The sequence below is a fragment of the Lonchura striata genome, chromosome 6 (genome assembly GCF_046129695.1).
Source record: "Lonchura striata isolate bLonStr1 chromosome 6, bLonStr1.mat, whole genome shotgun sequence".
NCBI classification, from domain to species: Eukaryota; Metazoa; Chordata; class Aves; order Passeriformes; family Estrildidae; genus Lonchura; species Lonchura striata.
Window position 1 is genome coordinate 39,344,479 of NC_134608.1, and position 21,295 is coordinate 39,365,773.

At 44.0% G+C, this 21,295-nt stretch overlaps 1 protein-coding gene across 1 annotated transcript; it reads left to right on the plus strand.

Annotated features, from left to right (window-relative positions):
- The first annotated feature begins 382 nt into the window (after positions 1-382).
- Positions 383-20,704, plus strand: SLC39A13 (solute carrier family 39 member 13). Its single transcript, XM_021533290.2, has 10 exons — positions 383-458; positions 6,125-6,424; positions 6,877-6,990; positions 8,620-8,738; positions 9,982-10,125; positions 15,297-15,386; positions 15,928-15,978; positions 16,215-16,347; positions 16,474-16,573; positions 18,029-20,704. The coding sequence occupies exons 2-10, from the start codon at positions 6,157-6,159 to the stop codon at positions 18,102-18,104; spliced, it is 1,095 nt and encodes a 364-aa protein (XP_021388965.2). The 5' UTR covers positions 383-458; positions 6,125-6,156; the 3' UTR covers positions 18,105-20,704.
- The last annotated feature ends 591 nt before the right edge of the window (positions 20,705-21,295 follow it).

Genomic DNA, 21,295 nt, shown 5'->3' on the forward strand with positions numbered 1-21,295 from the left:
AAACCCCGGTTTCACACTGTGCTTGTCTCTACACATCTGTAGCCCAAAGAATTTATAATCCGTTTAGGGAGATTAAAAAATAAAGAAAAAAAAAAATGTCAGGAAGCATGTTCCAGAAGTCCGGGTCTCGCACAGCACGCGTGTCCCCGTAGGGGACGTGCACGAACACCGCGCCGCCTTGGAGCCGCGAGGGGCCGCTTCGCAGGGCCCCGTTCCTGCGCGGGGCCGTGCCCGCGGGCAGCCCGGCTCCCGCCCGGCCGGACACGGCGGCGGGGGCCGGAAGCGCAGCGCGGCGGCGGCGGGTGCCCGGCGGGGCGGCGGCGCTGGGGCCGAGGAGGCCGGGACCGACGTGGCCGGCCGGGGGAGGCGGAGCCGAGGGGCCGCCGGGCGGGGCAGGCCCGCGCCGAGCCGCGGCTGGATGGCAGCGGCGGCCCGGGGCGCGGCGGCGGTGGCGCACGGTAACTGCGGCCGGCGGCCCGGGGCGGGGGTGGCCGGGGCACGGCCGCTGCCGCGGTGCGAGGGGGGACGGCGGGCCCGGGAGCGGCGCCGCGGCGGGACGGGGTGAGCGGGGCCGGGCAGCGCCGCACGCAGCGCAGCCGCCTCCGGCTCCGGAGGGGTCCGGCCCGGCCGAGCGAGGGACAACTCTGGGAAAGACGTGGCGGGGAGCGCCTGGCGGGGCCGCTGCTGCCGGCGGCCGGGCTGCCCCTGGGCTCCCGGCGCTGCGTCCCCCCTCGCAGCCCGCCTTTGCCGCTGCTCGCCGGGGGAGCGGCGCCGGGCGGGCGGGCGCGCCCGGGCTGCGAGCGCAGTCCCCGCGGGACGCAGCCGAGAAAGTTTTGGAGGTCCCTCCTCCGGCACACGCTGCCGCGAGAAGGGCTCGGCGCGGGGGCAGCCCCGCGGGACGCGCGGAGCGCTGGGGCGGACTGCGCGGCCACAGTGGCACGGGGACCCCGGCGGCAAGTAATGTGCTGCCCCAGAAAGGTGCGTGAGCAGCGCCCATTACTAATTCGCCCCGCGGCAAACAGGTCTCGCTTTGCTTCGCTCAGCCTTCCTCCAATGGAAAACCCGCGCTGTCCGTCCCATCCGCCGCGATGTGACAGACCCGCCGCGTCAATCGCCTGCCGTGAGAGCGGGGCCGGGGCCCGGCCCGGGCTGGGCGAGGGCAGCGGGAGCGGGGCGGTCTGCCCGGCCTGTGCTTCGGGCTGCCACGGATATAGGCTGGGAGGAGAGACGTCCCAGCTAGCCTGGGGGAATGAAGGCCATTGCCTGGTCCTCAAACTTCCCTCTCATCCCAGGGATGAAAGGATGCAGAATGGGGAACGAGTCGCAGTCTCCCAAACTCCGGTAGTGGTCAGTCGGTTTCACGTGCCGTACTTGCCAGCTCGTAGGTTCGCCCCGGGTCTGTAATCTGTTCTGACCTGCGACCCATTGTTTGCAGTCCTGCGCATCACCAGCGTTTAGCTGAGCACGCTGTTATGTGCAGAAATGCGAGTCTGTGCAGAGTGGGTTTTATGAGAGGGATGGGGCAGAAGGGAAGGGTCCCACCAGAGCAGTGCATTCCTTAGAGATGGGCAGTGATTCAGAGTACTCAGGGAGTACTGGAGACCTTTTGTGCTTCTGCCGAGGTCAGAGTTTCCAGGAGGAATTCAAAACTCTCCACAGGGCTAATAGAGGGAGGTGGCTCATGCAGAGTTTTTTTGGCTGAAAATTATGCTTCCTCCCTGGAAAATAACTTTTTTCCATTCCATGCAGTACTCTTTTGCAATTGTAAGACCAGGCAACTGGCTTCCAGGGAAAACACTGGTAAAAAAAGCCTCTTCTTTTAATTTTTTTTCCTTTCAACAGCATCTGAAATGTTATTATGTGGCAATGAGCAATTTCATCGAGAGAAGAAATTGTGTGGTCTAAGGCAGAATGTCTAGGAAGAGCGTAATAGATAAAGGCACGGTCATCATGTCAGTGTTTCATTTGCTCTTTTCCAGTAGGTTTTTGCCTTGGCATTTTAATTTTGTCCATGTTTCCTCAGTCACTGCCTGATACAGAGGTATTCAGTGAGCACTGTGGGGTAGGGGAGGCCCTGGGAACCTCATGGATCTCCTGGCTTGGTGTGCAGCTTCCTCTGCCCCTGCTCAGGAGCATGTAAATGGCAAATTCTCATTTATTTGTTTTTTCTGAGCTAGCAAAACCTAATGGTTATTCCAGTCCTGAGGCCATTGCAGGAGGAGCTGAGCAGACCTGAGTCCTGAGTGCATGGACACGTGGTGCTCTGAGAGTGCTGCCAGTGGTCATGGTCACCAGGCTGTGAATCAAGCACATCTGGGAGCTGTGATCCCAGATGGAGAATTGTCAAAATTGATAACTAAATGACCTGCTGGCATTTTTCTCCCAGAGTTGCATGCTTTTAAGGATCTGATAAACCCTACTTGAGAAAACACATCTCTAAACCTGCTTATGCCTCTGCCTTGTGACCAGAGATGTCTCTGAGAGCCTGTAGTGCTTTCTCTAGAAATTTCTCAAGACATTCTCTGTCTGGGTTCCTAAAACAGATGCTGTTGTCTAAAATGAAGGGTAGATATAGACTTCCTTCACCCTTTGCAATTGTTTTGACAGGGTATTATTTTCCTCTTGAGCAGTTTTTTTCCTGTGACTACATCTTCCCTGCTTATTTTCTTCCTCTTAAATATTTTCCACTGGGGTAACCAGTTTAAATGTTTGAATTTAGAGACTGCTAATATTGTAATGAGATGGAGAAGCAAAGGGACTGTAGAGATAAAAAGCTGCTTTGGGGTTTTTTTGGGTTTTTTTTGAGCAAGTGGTTATGATGTGTTGGGAATAAGGAAATGCTGGGAATATGCTCTAAGCAATTAGCTGGACACAAAGAGCAGTTCAGGTATGTCCTGGACAATACACTGAATTTCTAATAGATGTTTTATAAACATGAGGAATTTATTGCATGAGATACGGAGTTGTTCCTGAAGCATGATGTAATGATGGTCTGGCTGCACAGGAGGAAAGAAATGTGCTGCTTTTTCCTCATGTGAGTAACCTATGGACCACAGAAAGTTGACCACCACTAATGTGAGTTAGGGGAATCAGTTTTCTACACTTTATACCCATTTGTTTTCCACCACCATCCCCTTTTTGAGGAACCTGATCCCTTTTGTGGCTGGAAGAGTGACATGAATCAAGTATGCAAACCTTTTTTAGAGTCCTGGACATGACCTTTATCTTGTGTGTTACTGCGTCTCAGTCTCTGAGACCCTTTCAGGTGTCTCTTGGGGCTTTTGTGGGTTTTGAGTGTGGAGAATGAAATGCAAGAAATCGACCTGTTGAATCAATTGCAGTGTTTACTTTTCCAGATTGATTCTCAAAAGCTGTGACAATGTTACAGAGATTTGTGCTGCTTCCCATCGATGTTGAGCTGTATGTGTGTGTTGCTTCTTCATAGGCATGTATAATTGCATAAATTCTGATTTATTTTGGTGTGTTCCTCACAAAGTTCTCAGTCATTTTATAGATCTAATCCTATCATAAAGGACAAAGACATCCATTAGGCCCACTCCAGGGTTGGAAGGGGTTTAGGCCTGAAGGACTTCAAAGAAGGGATCTTATCTTTGCAATGAAATTGTATCTGTATGAGTTGTTTCTTTTTCTCAAAACTAAAAAAAAAACTAAAAAAAAAAAAATAAAGCCAAACCAAATAAACTCCAACAAAAAATAGTGCTGGATATTCTGCATCCTAGATAACCTATTTTAGTATATCCCCACTTTGGCACCATATATATATTTGTTTCTTCATATTCAGGCTATATCTTCTATATCTTGTTTACCATTTGAACTGATGTGGAAGAATTGTTGAGTACTTTCTCCCTTTCTTGTGACTCTTAATGTATGCAGGCTGTTCTGTTCCTTTGGTGTTATCTTTTTAAGACTAAACACACCCAGGTCCTTTGGTCATTTTTCCAGGTCATGCTCTCTGTACTCTAGTTTTGTTTCTTCCCACAGCAGTGTCTCAGATTTTTGCATGTGTTTTATGAGGAAGACTCACCTGTGTGAGACCCACAGTGTGACTATGTCCCAGGATGACTTTTACCCTCTTTGTAAGCAACATAAGCCTGCTGGCTTGGAATTAATTTCTCATTCAGTGTGTACTTTTTCTTTGTGGCATGTTGGAATTACTGTTCTGTTATTTCCACTTGATTCCACACCTGCCTCCCCTGCCGTTAGTGTATTGCTTTGTACTGATACTTACTGAGATTGATTTGATAGTAAGTCATAGGTAGGTGTGGGGTTCCTGCAGCCAGATCAAAACACTGCAATAACATGCCCCAAAATCCTAAGCTGGTTTGAACTTGCTGTGTTGAGAGATTTTAGTTTTTTTGTTGTAAGATAAAAGAGATAGCATTAGTGGTTCTTGCCCAGCTAGCCAAGCCAGTGTCTCACTGATTCCTTCTTGCATCCCTGCTCCTGATGTCCATGGTCACTGTGCTTGGAGATTGGTGTTGTCTTTCAGAGAGGCCATGGGACCCTGTCCCTTAATTTCTTTTTGATTGCTTTTGACTGCAGCTTGGCCTTCCTCCCTGCACTGTTTTTGTTCATGACTGAAACTGGCAAAGGACCATGAGTTTAAAAAAGCAGTTTTTCCTGCTCGTTTGTTCTGATGCTGCTCACTGGTGGAGTCTGGTGTAAGCATGGAGAGGTGATGCTTTGTGAAGAAGGGGGGGCAAGGGGCAACACTGCCCTTTTCATCCACAGCCTTAGATTGGCTCCAACATCCTGAATTTTGTCTTGAGAATGGCAGGTCCCTTTCTATCTGGCTGTTACTTAAAGCTTTGATATCTTTATCAATTTCTTATCTTATAGGTAACTACCAACTGATCATTTAATTTGATCAAGAGTCCTTCAGAGGATTGAAGTTACTGGTGTGTAACTTCTCCCACCCTTTTTTTTCCTTTTATAAAGGTAGGTGAGGCATGATGCTTCTCCAGCCTTCTTGTGGCCTTCCCATACTCCTGTAAATTTTCAAAGATGGTCACTGATGCTTCAGAGATTAGACTGATTTCTTACACGCTTTCAAGTGAATGCTGTTATTACCTCTCAAGAGCTGTTTTGTGAGCATTTGTTAGGTCTATCTTTTTCTAACCCACCCTTTCCTCCCATTTCCAAATTATTTTTGCTTGTCACATTTCACTTTTTCTTCTGGAGATTGAAGGAAAATTTGTACTTCAGCCTTTACATCATTTGCTTTCTTTCCCTCTTTGTCAATGACTGTAATTATCTTTATTTTTCTCTTCTAACATGCCCTCTTCTCCAGTTTTCTTGTGACTGCAGAGCTCTTGCTAAAACAGCTGTGCTGGTTTTTACTAAAAGACCATCTAATCCAGTATCCTTCTACAAAAGGATAAAAACAGGACAAGTAGATATGATATTTTTCAAGTACACTTCCATTCTCCCACTCCTGTCATATCAGGGAGTTTCCTGAGTCTAATGTGAGCTGTTTAACCATTAACAGTCAGATTTGTCTTTCTAGTACTTGTCCTGTCTTTAGATAAGTGCATGTAAAATTTTTCATCATTTTTGGAGAAGCACTATCACACAAGTTGCCTGCTGCTGAAGGGTCATATTTGTTTGTTTTGAAGCTGACCCTCACTGGCTCCATGTGGATGGGCGTCAGCACTTGTGTCTGATGAGATGGTGAATAGTCTACCCTGTTCCCCATCTTTTCACCACTCGTGAGTTTACAGACCTCTGTTATGTTGCCTGTCTTGCATCCTAATTTGTTACAGGGGTGCTGTTCCATGCCAAAGAGGAGGCTTACCTGGTAGCATCTCTGGTCAATACCTTTTGCTGAAGCCTTGGGACACTGAAGGGCAAGAACAAGGGTGCTTGGAGTCCTTGTCCAGCCCATCTGAAGGGAAATAGTGAAAGCCTGATGCTTTCCCAAGATGTCTCAGTTTCATGCACCCACTGATGAACAGCCTCTCTGTCCTTTAGTGCTGTGTTGAAATCAAGAAGAGTTTCAGGTGTTCCTCATGGGAGGGCTTGGTGTGGCCAAGGTTGTTCCTCTGGGATGGTGGAACAGAGTGTTGAACATGTTTTCAGGACTTCTTTCCCCTTATCTTTTCAGAGATTGGCCAGCCCGGCTGAGACCACTTAGCAATGACAAAACAAAAACTCCTGCTTGATGGGACGCTCTCCTTGTTTCTGATCGTGGCCTGTGAAGCTCAGCAGCTGCCGAGGAGTCATGTTGCTGCTAGTTCTGGTTCTCTGTGTGACAAGGAGGCAGAGTCCTGGGGACACCTGTTCAGCAGTGAGCGGCTGGATGCCTGGATCTGTTCCCTCATCGGTTCCTTCATGGTGGGGCTGAGTGGGGTCTTCCCCTTGCTGGTGATCCCCCTTGAGACGGGAGCTGCGCTGCGCTCTGAAGGTGAATCTGCCAACTGCGTTGGCCTTTCTGAAGCCACCTGTCCTGGGATATGACAGCAGCACAGTGGTGAAAAGGACCTTGTCACAGAAATGTCTCTGAAATAGAAAGTCTGTTTTTGGTGCTTTAATTCATGCCTGTGAATTTGAAAGGGAATCCTTTGACAAATATAAGCCCTGGATGGAGCTTGTACAAAGAGCACTGGTTTTTTCCCTGCTTGGTTCAGGACCCTCCCAGATACTACTGCCCCAGCCAAGTGGTGTAAGGGCTTCTTGCACTCCATTTGGTTTGTTCTCTCTCCTTTGAAAGCTTGCTTTGCAGATACTTCATGTTTGGGTTTCTTTGTGCAAAATCTCAGCTGGAGCTGTTTTGGTTCCAGGCTGAGTAGTGATCAGTTTTTTTCTTCTTGTTTCTTCAGTTTTGTGGGGTTTTTTTTGTTTTTTGGTTTTTTTTAGCTGGATCACACCGTTTGAAGCAGTTGTTGAGTTTTGCAATTGGTGGACTACTGGGAAATGTGTTTCTTCACCTGCTTCCTGAAGCCTGGGCCTACACATGCAGTGCAACAACAGGTATGAGAGCCTTCTGTGCCTGGAAGCAGCTTGTATTGTGCCTCTTTTGAGTCTGTTGCACCTTGAAAACCTAAGACCAGCCAGTCTGGGTCAGGCCAAAAACTAATCTAGGCTGGTATCCTTTTTCAATTAATATATAAAAGCAAATGCCTAGGGAAGGATGTGAGAATAAAAAGCCACACATGTAATATTTCATCTTTGTACTCAGCAATCCTCCAAAGACTTTGAAATTAGAGGCTTCCTCAGTTGGCCATGGTTTCTTTATGTTTAGTAACTTGGAATGGTTTTCTTGTTTATCAGCTTTTTCTATCATGCCTTGGACTCCTGTAAACCTCTGTTTATTTTCCTTTGTCCCTTCTGTAAGGAAAGGGAATGCTTCTTTAACCCGATGGGAGTTTATGGTTTGTGTATATGGTCTGGTATATGAACATGTTCACGATCTTATTTGGGGATCAGGTACACCTTTTTTACAAATCTGTCCCTATAACAGTGTTACTCCTAGAACATCTTTCTTGGTACTAACTGGGGCCCCTCTGTTGGATGCTTCGATTCATGGGAGCTCATGTATTGCAGTTTTTGCTCCATGAGAAATCATGGAACATTGTCTATAGAGCCACAGTTAAGATTGGAGGGTGGGGCAGGGGAAGAAAAAGGAAATGTCAGAAACTTGTGTTTGCCAGCAAACTAAGCACTGAGCTGGTTTTTTTTAGGTATCAGTGTAACTCCTTCATCCCTCAAATAGCCAGGGTTGCTGAAACTTAAAATGTTTGTATCTATCTGCTTCAGCAAACTGATATCATAGAAGACAAGTGCTGCTGCATCCCACCTGTTGAGAAACCAAGAAGTCATTTTTCTGCTGAAAATGTGAGAGAGGGAAGATGGTGCCCTGGGTTTCCCAGGTTTTCTTGCACCTATGTCCTGGGGTTTCAAATCTGCTGGGCCTTTAGTCCTCTTCTTCATCACAGCTCTAGCACTGTCAGCAGAACTTCCTGTACTTTTTTTCACCCTTTCTACAGTGGTTCCCAAATTACTCTGTTTTCTTGCTCAAGCTTGTTTGCTTCTGCCAGACTGTCCTGGAGTGTAAAGGTTTCCTTGACCCATGTGAGTCCGGTTACAGAGTTGTTCTGTTCTTCCATTGCAATGCAATTTCCATTTCTGGCAGTGAGGCTGAAGGGGTTATCTCACAAGCTTGACTGTAATTGAAAAGAAAGTTTATAGCTTTGGGCATGATAACTTACTGAGGTGTGGCAGAAAGGGGAAGGTGAGTTTGTAACTCCGCTAATGGCAGATTTCATGTCAGGGCTTGCTGCTGAGTAGGTAGAACTGCTGGATTTTTGTTGATATCATATTCACTTGCCTCTGGAGCTCAGGGAAATTCCGAGTGTTGCCAGGAAATATTCTGGGTTGAGCTGATGTGGAAAAAGGGATGGTAGCTCTCACTCTCAGTGTCTTGAGTTGATGATACCTGTTAGCTCAAGAATGAGCAAGTTAAACTAATCTGTTTTGAGATGTGTCTACTCCTCCTACCTTGCAGGGAGTTTTTCCACTGTTGTTTATTTTTTTGTCTTGGAACTGCTTGAAAAACTATATATTTAATAGACACATGAAGATTTCTCTCTTGTCCTTCAGGAAAAGGGCAGAGCTTTCAGCAGCAGAAGCTTCTGGGTCTCTGGGTGATCATTGGTTTCCTGACCTTCCTGGTGCTAGAGAAGATCTTCCTAGAGAAAGAGGAGGAATATCCTGGTGTGGTAAGTTAGCAGTCTGAGATGAGGGAGCACTCTTATATTTGAAGCTCTGTACTAAATACCTCATGGGCCCTATATGACAGTGTCAGGAAATTATCCTGTAGCTGTGAGTACCTTGTCATTTCCCTTTGGCTGTTTTTTGCCCTTTTTTTGCCACTGGTCTGTAGGAGTAGGTTTCATCTTCAGGCTTGTGTTTTGTGGTTTTAACCGAGATTTCTCACTTCTGGTTTGGTTTTGTTCTTTATGTGGTAAGTGTAAAAGAGAGCTCCTATTCTCTGGGGGTTGGGAGCTGGAGCACTCTGCAAATCAGACTTTTGCTCAAGTAAGCTTTGAGGGGTGACAGCTTGCTGATGCATGTTCCACCGACCCATTGTGACATTCTCTTTCTGGGTCCTCAGTCAGGACAAAGGCCAGCCTTCTTGAAGATGTTTCTTCTTAGTTATGTCCTGGACCAGATGTTTGTTTGGGTGACTTTGTGTGGTAAAAGGGATTTATAACTGGCCAGGTAATCCTAAATTCAAAGGAGTCACCCAGCTGCAAAGGGGAGATGTAGATGAGGTAGCAGAAGGTTAATTCCAAGACAGAGGAGAGCACCTAATCTTCAGACATCTGCACAACTCCTAGTTGCAGCTCCTTTAGACTGTTCAGTCCTTGCTGTGCCATGACTTTTGAGAGGTGAAACTGCAGGTCAAGCACTACATAAGAGCAATTAGGTGTTAGCTTTGACTCAATGTGAGACTTTAATGCCCAAAAGGAACTTCATCTTCTCATTTAGAGAGAGGCTGAAATCCTAGACAAGTATCTTGTTGTTTGGAAGATGATGATCTATAGAATAATTCTGTAGACTTAGTTGCTGTGGTGCACTGGGGAGAGCAAGACTCTTTCCCCCATCTCCTGCCGAGATGGAGTTCTATTTCTCTGGGCAGCAGCTACTAACAGGAGGCACAGGCTCAGTCCTTTATCTTTCTAGTGGAACTTTACTCATGCCAAGGACTGTGACTCCAATTCCTCCTCTTTCTATTTCTCTTGAGAATTGGGAGGTCTTAGCTCTTTCAGGGCAGATATCACAATGCTCTTTGAATCTGTCTCATTTCTGGCAGTTGTTGTTAAACTGGGGTGTCAAAGCTGCTGAGTCACATTTTAAGGATGAAAGGATTAAAGGTGAAGGTTGGATTTCTGATCCTGTTTCATGCTTATTCATCCCTGAAAAAAAAAAACATTGACAAATTTGTTTCTCCTAATTTAGGACTGTGATTCCAAAGCACCGTCTGGAAAGATTCCCAATGGCACTGGCTGCCCCCTGCCAAAGGGGTCCTCTCAGTCCCAAAGAGCACGAGCTCAGTGTAACGGCTCCTCTCTCCAGTCTGGTCCAAAAAACAACAGAATCAAGGTAAAAGGCCCACAGACTCATCTTCACTTATTAGTCAGGTATTGTCTGTGGAAAGACTGCTTGAGTGGCGAACTCAGCATTTGAGTTGTGCTTAATTTTGCTGCCAAAATGTGTCCTGGTCACAGCAGGGAGGAAATAGCAGACTCAGAGAAAATCTACACTGCAGCTTATGTGGAAGAGGCAAAGTCAATATTATAAAGGCACAACTCTGAATGATGTGTGTTTTGGATGAATTCTGATAACCGAATTCAGTAGAATTCTGTTTTGTTACTCTATATTTTATAGTCAATATATCTTTTTTTGCTTAATTTTTTGCACCATGATTTCTCTGTTCTCTACTGCCTGCATTGTACTGATTCTGAGCTGCAGTTTTCCTTTTAAGGAAACACCTTTTGGAAGTGTTTTCACACCTTTAGGAGGTGTGTTGAAGCTACCCAGAGCAGAATTTAAAAGTTCAGTTTCTCAGATTATCAGTTTACCTGCTGCCAAAAAGGACTTCTTGTCCACTTCTGTCTCCAAACCTGTATTTCCCATTGCTTCCTTTGCACTGGATCTCATCTAACCTCACAGTGAGCCTATTCAGGGAGCTAAACAGGCAAAGAATTTGCTTGTCTACACCCACACACCCACCTCCCACCCCCTGGTCTATTTCTCTCCTAACTTAACTTCTTGAATCATCTTGGCATGCAGACAGGCAGCCTGTAGTGCTGGGATAAGGGAGATCAGCAGGCGCATAGGACTGGAGGTGGAGGAAGAGTCCTGCACCATGGGGAAGTGGATAACCTTCACATTGGCTTTGCTTCGTGTTCCATGTTGCTAACTTTGTACTCTGGAAAACCCTTTTCTGGGTGGATATTACAAGAGAGAGAGTAAACAACCACTTTGGTGAAGGAGAACCTGCAATTTGAGTTGGAAAGCCCATAAAAATGTACAAGATTGTATGAGAGTAACTATGGGCAGAAAGTGTGCTTGTATGAAATAGCTCAGAGCTGGATATGTGGTCAGGCAGAGGCTCTTCAGTCTTTCTATTTTAAATATGTTTTGCTGTAACTTTATAGCTCTTCCTACAGAACATGAAAGTTATGCTAAGGTCACTGAGTATTTTTGACATCTGCCATATTCATGTAATTTGTACATAACACTGCACAAACTGAAAGGTGCCATGTGGATGTTTTTAGAGGTGGTAGTAGTGAAGACACCAATATTACCGGGTTATGAAACATTGTGCCCTAATTTTGGAAGAGTTTATATAAGGAACTATAGACTACTGATTTTAAATAGAAGTGAAACACAGATAGGGATACAATAGCTCAGGGCATAATCGTAATATAAAAAATAATAATGTAATTAATGCTAACTGATAAGATTTTATGTAAGATAAATTTTTATCAGGCATTTTTCCTGCCTCTTACTGAGGCGAAAAATTGTTTAATAAAGGTCATGACAAGTGTATGTAAAACATAACTTTCTCCCTCATTCTAATCAACTTTGCTAATATTAGCTGTATTAAAAATCTGTTCTTCTAAGTTATCAAAAGGGACTCTTTTAATGCAGGCCCCCTCAAATCTGTTTGGGTTATGATTTTTCTAAGTTATTATTTATAAAAACAGTATATCTTCACATTTGCAGGTACTGTGTTACATAAATGACACATTGTGACTGCATGAAGTCAGCAATAGCAGCTAAACTGAGTAACTTCATCAGAAAAAAGTGCTAAATTTTTAACAGGTTTTGATTCATGCAATTACGAGGACTAAGATTAAGAAGGACACCAGATCATATTTACAAGATAGGGATAGTTTCTAGTTAGTCAATGCCTTGGAAAAACACATGAGGATTACAGTAGGAAATTGTCTGAACATATTCTTCCCTCGTGGTGCTACAGCCAGGAGGATGGGTGAGTAGGAAATAATATGTAAGAGGAGAGGTGAGAGTTCCTCTTTTTGTATAGCAGTAGTGAAACAGCTATCTGGCTTTTTCCAGTAGTGCTATTCCAAATATCCAAAATACTACTAATAATTTGCAAAGGAGCCCAGAAAGAGATGAAATAATACTTTAAGTTTGCAGTACATAATAAGTGGCTTTCTTTAGTTTAACTCTGGAGTCATTGCAGATCAAGGGTAACAGAGTATACAAATACCCATGCTAGAGGAATGATTAAATTTGAATAGTTGCAGCTATAGCAAACAGTAGTAGACTAGAACTTAGAGACAACTCTCTGAGGGTAACTTGCCAATGGACCGACTTGCCTTAGAAATAGCAGATAGATAGCAGATTTTTTTGTCACTTGCGAGCTGTAAGCTGTGGTTTAAGCTGCTCTCTACAGAGTACATGATAGCTTAAGAAACAATGAAATCTGTGCATAAACTAAATTAAGTTCTTTCAGCTGTGTTACGTGTAAGGTGAAGGCAACCATGGAGAGCCCTTAGCTTTTAAATCCTAACACATCTGTTCAATTTTACAGACGGTTGTTGATATGCCTGAATTAGAAACTTAAGGCTTAATGGGTGTAGTTTTAACTTTTTACCTTCTGATTTTTTAGTCTGAATATTTTAATAGTCTTCCTGGTAGGTTGGAAATTATCAAACCTACCAAGATGCTCCTGTGTTGTTAGCCTGTTTCCTTAGGCAACAACATAAGCAGTCATTCCATCTGTCTGTCCATCTGTTCTGCCCTTCATTTTCAATAACTTTTGAACCCATAATTAATTTTCCTTGAGTTCAAGAGAGGATAAGTCTTGAGGGTGATCAGATTTCTGCAAGTTCCATAAAAATCAGCATGACAGTAGAGGGGGAAGGCAAAGGGATGTCCTGTTGAAAGCCATAACTGGAATGGGTGCCAAATGCTGCCTGGCTGATGTGCCTGGCTGCAGTTGGGACAGAGCCAATGTGTGCTGAGCAGGGCACGTGCAGGGAACTGGTGTTGCTGGGAGTGAACAGAGCGGGTACTTGTGAAGGAAAGAGTGAAATCCATAGCATGACAGATTTTTTGGTTCTCCTATTCACTCAGAAACCCCTGTTTCTTCAGCAAACAAAAAGGGAAAGATACTGTTTAAATGAACAAAGTCACCTTTCAGGACTTAATCATTAGTAAGTTGTAGTGAGTTGACTGTTGACCACATATATATATTAGAACTTTGCCTTTTTAGCTGCTGCTAGAATTTGTCCTAGCTTAAAAATGGCAGATGGGAGGTTTCCTTTGCATACAAACATAAATAAATTCTGTCCCTCATTACAGCCTTTATTCCCTCAATGGGTAAAAACATTGTGTTCAGTACTTTTGCCTTGCTTATTCTTTCTTTCTCCCTGTGGCACATGGGGTCCTGGTAGATTTGTGGAAGTATGTTTTATTACACAGTGACATTAATTCTGAAGCATGAACATAAACACTTCATCTGGCTGTGCTCTTTATGAGCAACGAGAACATCCTATTAGGGATTTGCAGAATGTAAATGTCAGAGGCTCATTACTGTCAAATCAACCCAATTTATTTCTGAGCACTCCAAAGCTTTGCTTCTTTCAGTGACAGCTTTTGCCCAAGCCACTGACAACAAAAACTCATAATGTTTTAATCATGAAGTCTATTTTTTCTCTATATGGTGGTATGGGAAAGCATTTTTGTGTAAAACTTCTGTGAATAATTATTATTATCCTGTGGGGGAAATGCCATCATGTAAAAAAACAACATGAAAAGGAGAATTTTCGTCATATTTGACTGTCTAGGAGTAAGAAGTAAAACTTGCATTTTTGTGTCTGCCTGCATGCATTTATTTGGGTTTCCTTTCTTATAAAAACATGCAGGGATCTTTTTTGCCTTCATTATGGAGGTGTTACTTAGCTTATTACTTAAAAGTGGGGTAGGCTTTGCTTAATTCTTAGTTTTTGTATTTAATCTGTATTTAATCATCAGTGAACTTTAAAAAATTTAGAAGCTACAAAGGTGCCCCAAGATAGTGCAGTAAAAGTGTCTTGCAGAAAGGTGGTGCTTTGGAGAGAGAGATTTGACAGACAGCTCCTCAGCTGTGGCATACAACTGACAGAAAGGTGCCCCAAGCAGACTTGATAGAAACAGGGAAGAGCACAAGACCAAAAAGAGCTGATGAAGTCCATCAGCACTTGTGGTTGTCCAGCTGAACTTCAGCATCTGATGCTCTGGTGAAATAAAAGGTTAATATTTCACAGTTTCCAGACAGTGTCTCCACTCACTGGGTACTGCCCTGTACCTGGAATTCTTGCAGTTCAGAGATGGCCTGATATATGGGCTAACACCTGGTTTGATAAAAATTTAAACTGAAGTGCCATATAGTGAACTGCAGTATCTCAGGACCAACATGCAGCAGTTTTTGTTAAATATGATGGAAAACCCCCCAAAAACCTGTGAGCTAAAGAGCTGGGTGGTACCCTTGTAAACGACTTCAGGTCAAATACTCAAATTTTGTCAGGAGATGACCTTAGTTAGGATGATGGGGAATTTTAACTTGTAGATGGACTTGTGAAGAAGGCAGCTGCTTTATGCTTATAATTTTAAAAATGTGTTTATGTGCAAATGCTGATACATGCTATCCAGCCTTCTAGTAGGTGTTTTTTTGGTGACTGTCATCACTATCTTCTCTTTTGATTTTTTGCTAAGGGAAAGCAAACCCACAAGCATGAACTTTTTTGGTACAATGTTTGAAGATTTATTTAGTTAGAGAAAGCAATTCCAGCAACATTTGTTCTGTTGCATTGTTCTTGCCAGCTTTTGAAGAGGAGATATTTAACAGTTGATATTAAAGTACATGACTTGAAAACAAGATCAAGTCATACTTGAAGCCAGTCACCTGTATAAATCAGTCAGTGTTGCCTAAAATTTGACTTAGAATTAAATATATTCTTGCTTTTTGGCTTTCTTCTTTATTATTTTTTTCTGTTTCTAGAGCTCTTCATTATTTGCATATAGTAATTATTTTAATCTCAGACAATACTTGCCTACCCTAAAACTTAGTTTACTCTAAAACCAAAAATTACATTTAATTTGTGCTCAAGCAGTGACATAATTCAAGATTTTCATCAGAAGCATTGTGCTATCTTCTTTCCCATCTGATTATGACTGCATAACCCATGTCTAAGCCGTGTGCTTTTTTATCTTCTTACATCTCTTCCTTTATCAGGGACTCTTCCTTCTCTTTGCAGATTAGTGGATACCTCAATCTGCTGGCCAACACCATTGATAACTTCACACACGGCCTGGCAGTAGCAGCCAGCTTCCTGGTTAGCAAAAAGGTAAGGTTCTGTCCCCAGCTGTGTACTGAAATGGAAAGGCCTTGTCTCAAGTATGATACAACATGCAAAACAGCCAAAAAATGCAAGGAATTCCTTCCTGTTTGCTGGAATTTTCTGAGAAAACGCAGGCTACAGTAAAACCTAACCCTATGCTGATCCTCTGATGCAGAGCTTCTTTGAATTTGGGACACATTAGTCATTTGTACTGGCATTAGGGGATGGATTAGCTCATCTACCCTCATCTACTCAAAAGACAGTCCAGAAATAGCATGATGACAATGGTCACCTCAGTAACTGGGACATAGACAAAGCAGAGATATTTATGATATTTTTGCTTTGGTCTTCAACACTGATGATGAGTTGTGGGGTCCCCATTGCCCTGAGCTGGAGCACCATGACTGTGAGAATGATAAACTCCCAGTCAACCCTGCACTGATGTGGTATCTGCTGCTCCAGCTGGATCCCTGTAAATGTATGGGACCTGATGAGACTCAGCCAAGAATAGTGGGGTTGTTTTCTAATCACTTTCTCTCTGCTGCAGGTTGGGTTCCTAACCACAGTGGCCATTCTCCTGCATGAAATCCCACACGAGGTGAGAGGGCTTTGTATCCTGCCATTGTGAGGGAGATTACAATGTGCTTCATTTACTAAGAGGAAGTCTGGGTCTGGTTAACATCTTCTTGTCTTCTTGAAGGCTGCTCCCTTTGGGGAGACTGACAACATTGAAAACCAGGAACAGTCTTGAAGCACTGGCCTTGTTGTGAATGACCTTTGTAAGTGAGAAATTAGTATTCAAGTTCATTAACTGTCAGCTCTTGGTTTTCTTAGGTTGGAGACTTTGCAATCCTACTTCGGGCTGGCTTTGACCGCTGGAGCGCAGCCAAGATGCAGCTTTCCACAGCTCTGGGGGGAATTCTAGGAGCCTGCTTTGCAATATGTGCTCAGTCACCAAAAGGAGCAGGTAAAGTTCCCTAAGACTTTGTTAGAAATGGGGGAAGAGGTACTGCTTGTCATCCTTCTGTATCTTCTTTCCCTTCTGTGTTGTGTCCCACAACAGGAATAACTGAAGCTTTCTGTATTTGTGCAGGAGAAACAGTAGCCTGGATCCTCCCTTTCACTTCTGGAGGATTTCTATACATTGCCTTGGTAAATGTTGTGCCTGATCTCCTGGAGGAAAAGAATCCTTGGTAAGTGCTCCCTCCTGTTCCTCTGCAGCAATTTGTGCTGCCAGGGGGCAGGGGTATAACCCTTCCCTGTGCCTCTTCTGGAAGTGTGTAATGCCATCTTTCCAAATCTTATGGGCAAGGCTGCAATCAAAATAGACTGCTTGCTATCTGTTGCATTTGTGTGACTACAAAGACCCTCTGTAAATGAGAGCTTTCACCTGGGTGAGTCCCAGAGATTGTGCTGGCACAGTATGCATCAGGGCCAACTAGAGCAAGTTCCTGGGAAACATGTCCAGTAAGGACACCACTTCCCAGTTTGTGTTTTCAGCTTCCAGTACATACTGGTGTAGGGCTGTCCGAACCAGGGCCCCATAGAGGTGTGTATGTCTGATAACCACATATGAATCTATCCTTCCATGCTTCTCTCATCCCTTTCTGACCCTATCCATTAATTCTCACCTCTGCAACCTCCTTTTAGTAGCAGTTTGCAGAGTTTGACTTTACTGTATTAAGTGATGCTTATGATTTGGTTTTTACACTCTTGCGTATTGATTTTTTTATTAGCTATCACTGTGTTGCTGTGTGAGTAGAAAAATAATAGTTTTTTTCTCTTTATCACTCAGCATTTCATAGTCTGTCATTGTATTCCACCTCAGACATGTCTCTTCTGCACTGGTATATATATTCCAATATATCTGGGGTTCTCTCGTGTATTATTTTCGTTTCTTGCAGTCTAATTAAGGCTGTAGCAGGTCCAAATCCAGCTGTTCCACAGCAAAGGCCTCTCACATCTGTTGGCAGAGCTGCTCCTGAATGTTCCCTCTTATTTTAGTTGTAATAAGACAAGTAACTTTAGTAGTTTAAATAAGCTGCCTTGGTTCACCTAGTTAATTTTGACTGAAACAGTGCTCAAAAACCAACTCCACAGTTCTTTCTGAGGAGGTAGGAACTTTTTGTGGAGAAATGTTAATTTGGGTTGGTAACCTCTTGTGTTGGCAGAGATTGTTGGTAGAATATGCAGAAGTGGGAGGCACACAGTCACTTAAATCCAACATAAACCTGAGACAGTGCTAAAAGAATAGCCAAATTTGGGGGTTTTTTTTCTGTAACTGTAGTTGTTAGCTGGATGTGGTCCCTAAAGTGTGTGTGCACATGCTGCATAAAGGCTGGTTTCCTCGTGAGTGAAAGGGCATGAATATGTATCTGAATAGCTGCATGACTGAATCAGCTTGAATTGATTTGGAAGCCTGGAGTTGGGCCTTGCAGCTGAGTGAAATAAGTCCATGCCAGTTTATAGACAACTCCTTTGCTTGGGGTGCTGGGAAGGTCTTCTCATCTGTGTTAGTGACTTCATATAGCTATTGTGTTCTCCACGTGGTAAATTTGGAAGGGAAAAGAACAAATCATTGGAGAGCTCTGTGCAGCTGCCTTATGGGGATTGGTTTATGGCTCCTAATTTTGCTGTTTCTTTCCCAGGAATTCCCTGCAGCAAATTCTGCTCCTGTGTACGGGCATTACAGTCATGGTGCTACTCGCGCTCACAACTGAGTGACCTCTGCGCAGACCTCATGATGCCTCCCAGAGCCACCACAGTGACTCTGAGCTTTACAAAGCAATAAGGAACACTAACGTTACTTCCCACGTGTGTGCGCAGGTCTGGCTGCTAGTATGAGAAGCGGGTGACAGAGAGGTCTGGTTGTGCAAGACTTCATTCCCTGGCTCTCTTATCCCTGTTCTGCTAAAATCCACACATGAGGGCTTCTGTTCTTTTTTTGCTTAGTTGGTTTTTACGGAGCAAAAGATACATTGGGCAGAAACAAACTGAACAGCTGCCCCACTGTGAGTGAATGATGTTTCATTCGGTTCATTCTGATGGAACTGCACCTCTCAAGAGCTTGTGTGAACACAGAGGTGATTCCTGTAGCTGATGAACATAAAAGATTTAAGGGCTGGAGTCAGAACAGGCATGACAAAGCTTTAACCAGAACCCCCTACCCATGAGAGGTTGATGGTGCTATGAGATAGAGGGGAAGAGACCCTTTCCAACTTGATCTCCAGCTGTTCATTGACACCACTGGTTCCTAAAGATAGTATTGGCCTCAGCAGTCCAGCTCTTTTGGTCTGTTTCGTTTACATTGAAATTAAGCCAAAAGCTTGAGGCATTTTAGGCTAGGTCACTACAATTAAATGACTCAGCTTGGAGATTACTTGCCTCAGCCCTAACCACTCCAGTAGCCAGCACAGCCCAACTGTTTATCTGATAAATGATCAGTAAATGTTTCTTCAATTGCCAACTACCAGCTCGCTCATGTCTGGAGGGAAAGCCATGTAGCTGTTGTGACTGAGCTCCCTCTCCTCATAAACATTAGCTGAACATGCCTCTAAGCCTGCTCGTGAGACCTGATTCACGCACCATCTGCCCCACACCGTGTTTCAGAGCTTTCTTGAGGTGTAGCATGTTAGACCTGCCCAGCATGCTACAGCACTCCTAGATTGTCATAGCAGAGGTGCTTGAACACTATAGCCTGGTCAGCAACTGATAACTCCTGGGTAGCTTTTCCTCTGTTCAGTGTAGATGGTTTAAGAGCATGCTGTAGATAGCAGCCTATTTCTGGGGTTGTTACCTCACAGTGGAGTTCATCTGTTGAGGACGAATGAATAAGAAATAATTCTGACAGCTTTTGGATGGGAAGGTTGAAACTGCTGGTGAAAATATTTTTAAGGAAGGTGAGAAAGGGATATGAAAGGGTGACAATATGTATGCTTTAAGAGGAATTTTCTGTTATGTGATGCTTGGGATAAAACCTTTCGCAATTTGAGACCAATAAAAAGAAATAAAATTTCTACTGCATTTCTCCATCCCAGCTCACAGGGCTGACCAGGCCATAATTCCACAGGGATGTTTTATTGCCATGGAGATGTGCACAATTACTAGATCATCCCTTCTGCAGAACTTAACTTTGATTTGATTAAATTTGTTTAAAAACAGGTCTAATTGAACTAAGAGAGTCACTGAACACAAAACAGGTGCCACAGTGTGATTTACACCAACTTGGCTCAGTCTTAAAACAGCTTTTGTGAAGCAGTACAGCTCTCCAGTCTGCCCAGGGCCTTACCAAGAGGACTCGTGCCTTGAGAGGGCAATTTGGGACAGAGTAGCAAGGCAGGTATACTGCCCACAGCAGAGGCATTATTTCCGTAAGAGATTCCTGAACTGTTGACACAGTTCTTTTTTATGACAGCTCCTGCCCTACTTTTCACTGAGTGCTGGAGAGCTCATGCTTGCAGTTCTGTCTGCCCAGGAACTGCTGTCTGAAATTTTTTCAGCTTTTCTTTCCCTGGACTTCCATCAGTAACTAGTTTCACTGCAATGAGGAGGAAGGCTTAGTGCAATTGTTTATTCCTCTTTACAAAGTTGCCTTTCTGTGCCAACTACTCTCTCCATCATTCAATTGTCTGATGTCTGAAGGTAGCATCCATTTCCTGTTTTCCTGGAAGGATGATTAATCCAGTTAGCCTGCAGGGACTGGGGGAGTATGCCAACCCCCTGGTTCTAGCTTTGGGGGTTCCTTCTGCCCAGGGACTGCAACTAAGCAGGCCCTATAACAGAGCTCTGGAGGCAGCAAGCTTGCACAGAAAGTTGTGCCTGCTGTTTCTCAAGATGTCTTTCCCAAAATAAGGCTGGCATTTAAGTTGAGGCATTGCCAGGTGAGTGCCCATGAGTTGGCGTTGTTGCATCAGCACTGAGCCTTGCCAAGACTGAAAACCACCGTCAGGATTTTATACTCAGCATTCAGGAATGTGAAGTGGATGACACTGAACAAAGAATTTCTGAGCTGTTTTTCTTGGCTGCTATCACAGGCATGGATAGTCTGTGGTTCTTGGGAAGATACCCTGGTAGGAGGTAGAATGGGGCTGGTGGGAGGGAGGGGTTCAATAGATTTCTACTGCGTCAGCCCTAGGGCTGAGGATTGAGAGCCTTGGGAGGAGATGGAGCATCACTCCACCACTTTTGTCACTTTTGGAAATGCAGAGCGAATTGTATTTTCTAGCTCTATTTTTTCAGCTGCTCTTATGCATTTTCCCCCTTCATCTGTATTGGTCTGCTCTGCATGGAGACAATAGAGATGAAATAAATGGTTTTTCATGTCAGGTTGTGTTGTTGGGTTATTTTATTTGGTTGGTTTAGGCTGTTTTTGAAGTTCCTACTTTCCTTTGATTTAAAAATTCAATTTAAATTTCATTTGAATTACACAGACATATCTCTGGGTTAGTCTAGAGCAGTTTGGACTCTGGGTTGCTTTTAGACTTTACCCAGACTTTCACAGTTGAAAGAAAAAGTTCTATTCCAGTTTCATCGTTCTGCTGCCATGGAACTTTTGTCCAGGAGCAGTGTGGTAAGAATTATAATTCTTGACTGTTGTTCTGGGTACCCAGATAAATTTCTCCTCTTTCAGGGGAGAGTTTGCATGGTAACTTTACTGTTCAGAGAGTTTTGTAATCATACGTGACTGTAATTGGTTATTTTTTAAAATCAAAAAGCCTCAAGGCCTGTCTGGTTTTAATTCATACTAAGCTGGATACCTGCCATGTCATATCCGTATGACAAAGGTGCCATCATGAAAAGTTGTGTGTTCCAATTGCCTGAAAGGACTAGAAGAAAATTCTCTACCCTTCAAAACCATGGGTTCAGAAAATGTCTTATCCTACCCTTCATCTGAAAGATTTTTAGCTATAAATGAT